The following is a 2,555-nucleotide window of genomic DNA, read 5'->3' on the forward strand; positions in this document are numbered from 1 at the left end:
CCGGGTGCACGCACACAAGCACGTTCATGCAGCGACGCTGGCACCATAATCCCAGCCTTAGATAAAATGAGCCGACCCAAGCCATGTTACTGCTTTCTAGGGTCACCTGATGCATTAATAATCCTGAGTGTCAGTTCCTGAGGAGCATGGTGCAGGGTTCAGGGGAAGTGTTCAGTCTTCATCCAGAGCCTTTATACACAGGAGGTCACCTGATTTCATTATCTGTAGTCTGACAGGTCCAAAGTTCAGCTGTTACATTTAATGAGTTAATAAAACATTACTCGGTGTCCCTTGGAGATTTTAGTGCATTCATGGTTCTCCCATCCCTGTCCTACTGTCTTCTGGTTGCTATAACCTTGCAGTTCTACAGGAACTTTACAGTCAATGGGGGATAATAATTAATGGCCTTAACTCTGGGACAAGGAGCGGCTTAGTGAGACACTGACTCTGGCACTGAGTTTGGAACAGGGGAACCTGGTTCAATTCCCGGTGTTGGCTCCTTTTGACCTTGGGCAAGTCACTTTATTTCCCTGTGTCTCAGGCACAAAAATACAGATTGTAAACTCTATGGGGCAGGGACTGTATCTGCAAAATGTCTCTGTAAAGCGCTATGTAAAATTAGTAGCACTATACAGGAACAAACTATTATTATAAGTAAGCATTAAGAATTTAAACAATATTAAAGAATCCATTTGCAGCATGTCTATTGACGTAAATAAAAAAGGGGTGAGAGATGAGAAGGGGATGAGGAGAATCTGCGTGTGATTGTCACATATGATATCATACAGTGTTGGGCTATATCAGTTTTTTCTCTTTATATAGCCACGGCCTTAATCACCTGATCTAATTGAAGCATCATCTGCGGCTCCGGATGAGTAAAACTTTTGGTACAGTTAGTTAAATATATTTTCTCCCTGAACATGGATAAGTGGCTTTTAAAGGCTGCTGTAAATGCTACAACTGCTACCTCATCAGATGATGGTCCATCCAAAAAAGTACAAAAGTTGCACAACATTGCTGAAAATACTAAAACAACAGAAAGTCCAAATGTGCAAATGGAATCTTTAAGTAGCAAAAGAAGAAAATATAAAGATGAATATCTTAAACTTGGATTTTCTTGGACAATGGTTAATCATGAGCAACGACCACAGTGTGTATTATGTTCTGAGATCTTGGCCAACGACAGTATGAAACCAAATAAACTCACACGCCACTTGGTTACCAAGCATCCAGAATACAAAGATAAAGATATTGCCTTTTTTAAGCGGCATGAAGAATCGCAGAAGGCAAGTGCAAGTGTCATGAATAAATATGTGACAGTATCATCAAAGGCTCAGAGGGCATCGTACGAAGTGTCTGAACTCATTGCACGGACAATGAAGCCATATAATATTGGTGAAACATTAGTGCTTCCGGCTGCAATAAAGATGTGTGAAATTATGCATGGTAGCAAATATGCTGAAGCCTTAAAATCCATACCGTTATCTCGTGACACAGTAAAGAGGCGCATTATAGATTTATCTAAGGACATTGAAATACAACTATTAATGCAAATTCAGCAAAGTGTTAAATTTGCAATCCAACTGGATGAAAGCACTGATATTGGTAACATGGCACAGCTACTCGTATTTGTGCGATATTGTTATGAAGGTGAAATCCTAGAAGAAATGTTGTTCTGCAAATCACTTGAAGGACACACTACGGGAGAAGATATCTTCAATGTTGTGGAAGAATTTTTTAAGGCCAATGATCTGCTGTGGCATAATTGTATTGGTGTGTGTACAGATGGTGCGGCTGCAATGATGGGACATAAGAAGGGTTTCAGAGCAAAGGTGCTAAGCATCGCACCTCATGTGAAATTCACACATTGCATGATACATCGTGAAGCTCTTGCTGCAAAAAAGCTTGAGCCCGAAGCTAATGAAGTTCTTAACGATGCAATAAAAATAGTGAATTTTATTAAAGCTCGACCTTTACAGAGCAGGTTATTTTCCATTTTCTGTAATGAAATGGGCTCACAATATGACAGCCTCCTTTTGCATACCGAAGTTAGATGGTTATCACGAGGAAAGATTCTTCGCCGAGTCTTTGAGCTCAAGGATGAACTCCAACTTTACCTTCCAGATCACAACCCCACCTTGGCTGCAAAATTCTGCAACGAAAGATGGCTGCAAATTTTGTGTTACCTCAGCGATATTTTTGAAAAAATGAATGACTTGAATTCATCTCTACAATGAAAAAATAGCAATATTTTATCAATGGGTGATAAAATTTCAACTTTTTTACAAAAGCTCACACTGTGGAAGCATAAATATGAAGCAGGATCTTGCGAAATGTTTCAATGTCTCAGCGAATTCATAGAAGCCTCTAATGCTAATCCAAGAGAGATTGATTCTGTTATAAAAACACACCTTGAAAATCTCCACCAGAATCTCTCTGAGAGGTTCCGGGACTTGCAAACAGGAGAGCTTCACTGGATTGGGAATCCTTTTGACACCGATGTAGGAAGCACCCACCTACCACTTACTGATCAAGAAAAGTTGATAGAGTTATCA

The 2,555-nt window shown here is 39.8% G+C and overlaps 1 protein-coding gene across 1 annotated transcript; it reads left to right on the plus strand.

The window, feature by feature from the left end:
• Positions 1-920: 920 nt before the first annotated feature.
• LOC142494673 (zinc finger BED domain-containing protein 5-like) lies at positions 921-2,237 on the plus strand. The gene has a single exon (XM_075599106.1). It carries the CDS (start codon positions 921-923, stop codon positions 2,235-2,237), a length of 1,317 nt encoding a protein of 438 aa, XP_075455221.1.
• Positions 2,238-2,555: the final 318 nt, after the last annotated feature.

This window comes from Ascaphus truei, chromosome 5 (assembly GCF_040206685.1).
Source record: "Ascaphus truei isolate aAscTru1 chromosome 5, aAscTru1.hap1, whole genome shotgun sequence".
NCBI classification, from domain to species: domain Eukaryota; kingdom Metazoa; phylum Chordata; class Amphibia; order Anura; family Ascaphidae; genus Ascaphus; species Ascaphus truei.

What these genes read in the sequence shown, in the direction of transcription:
- LOC142494673 (XM_075599106.1), top strand. Translation starts at nt 921, where the DNA reads ATGGATAAGTGGCTTTTAAAGGCTGCTGTAAATGCTACAACTGCTACC.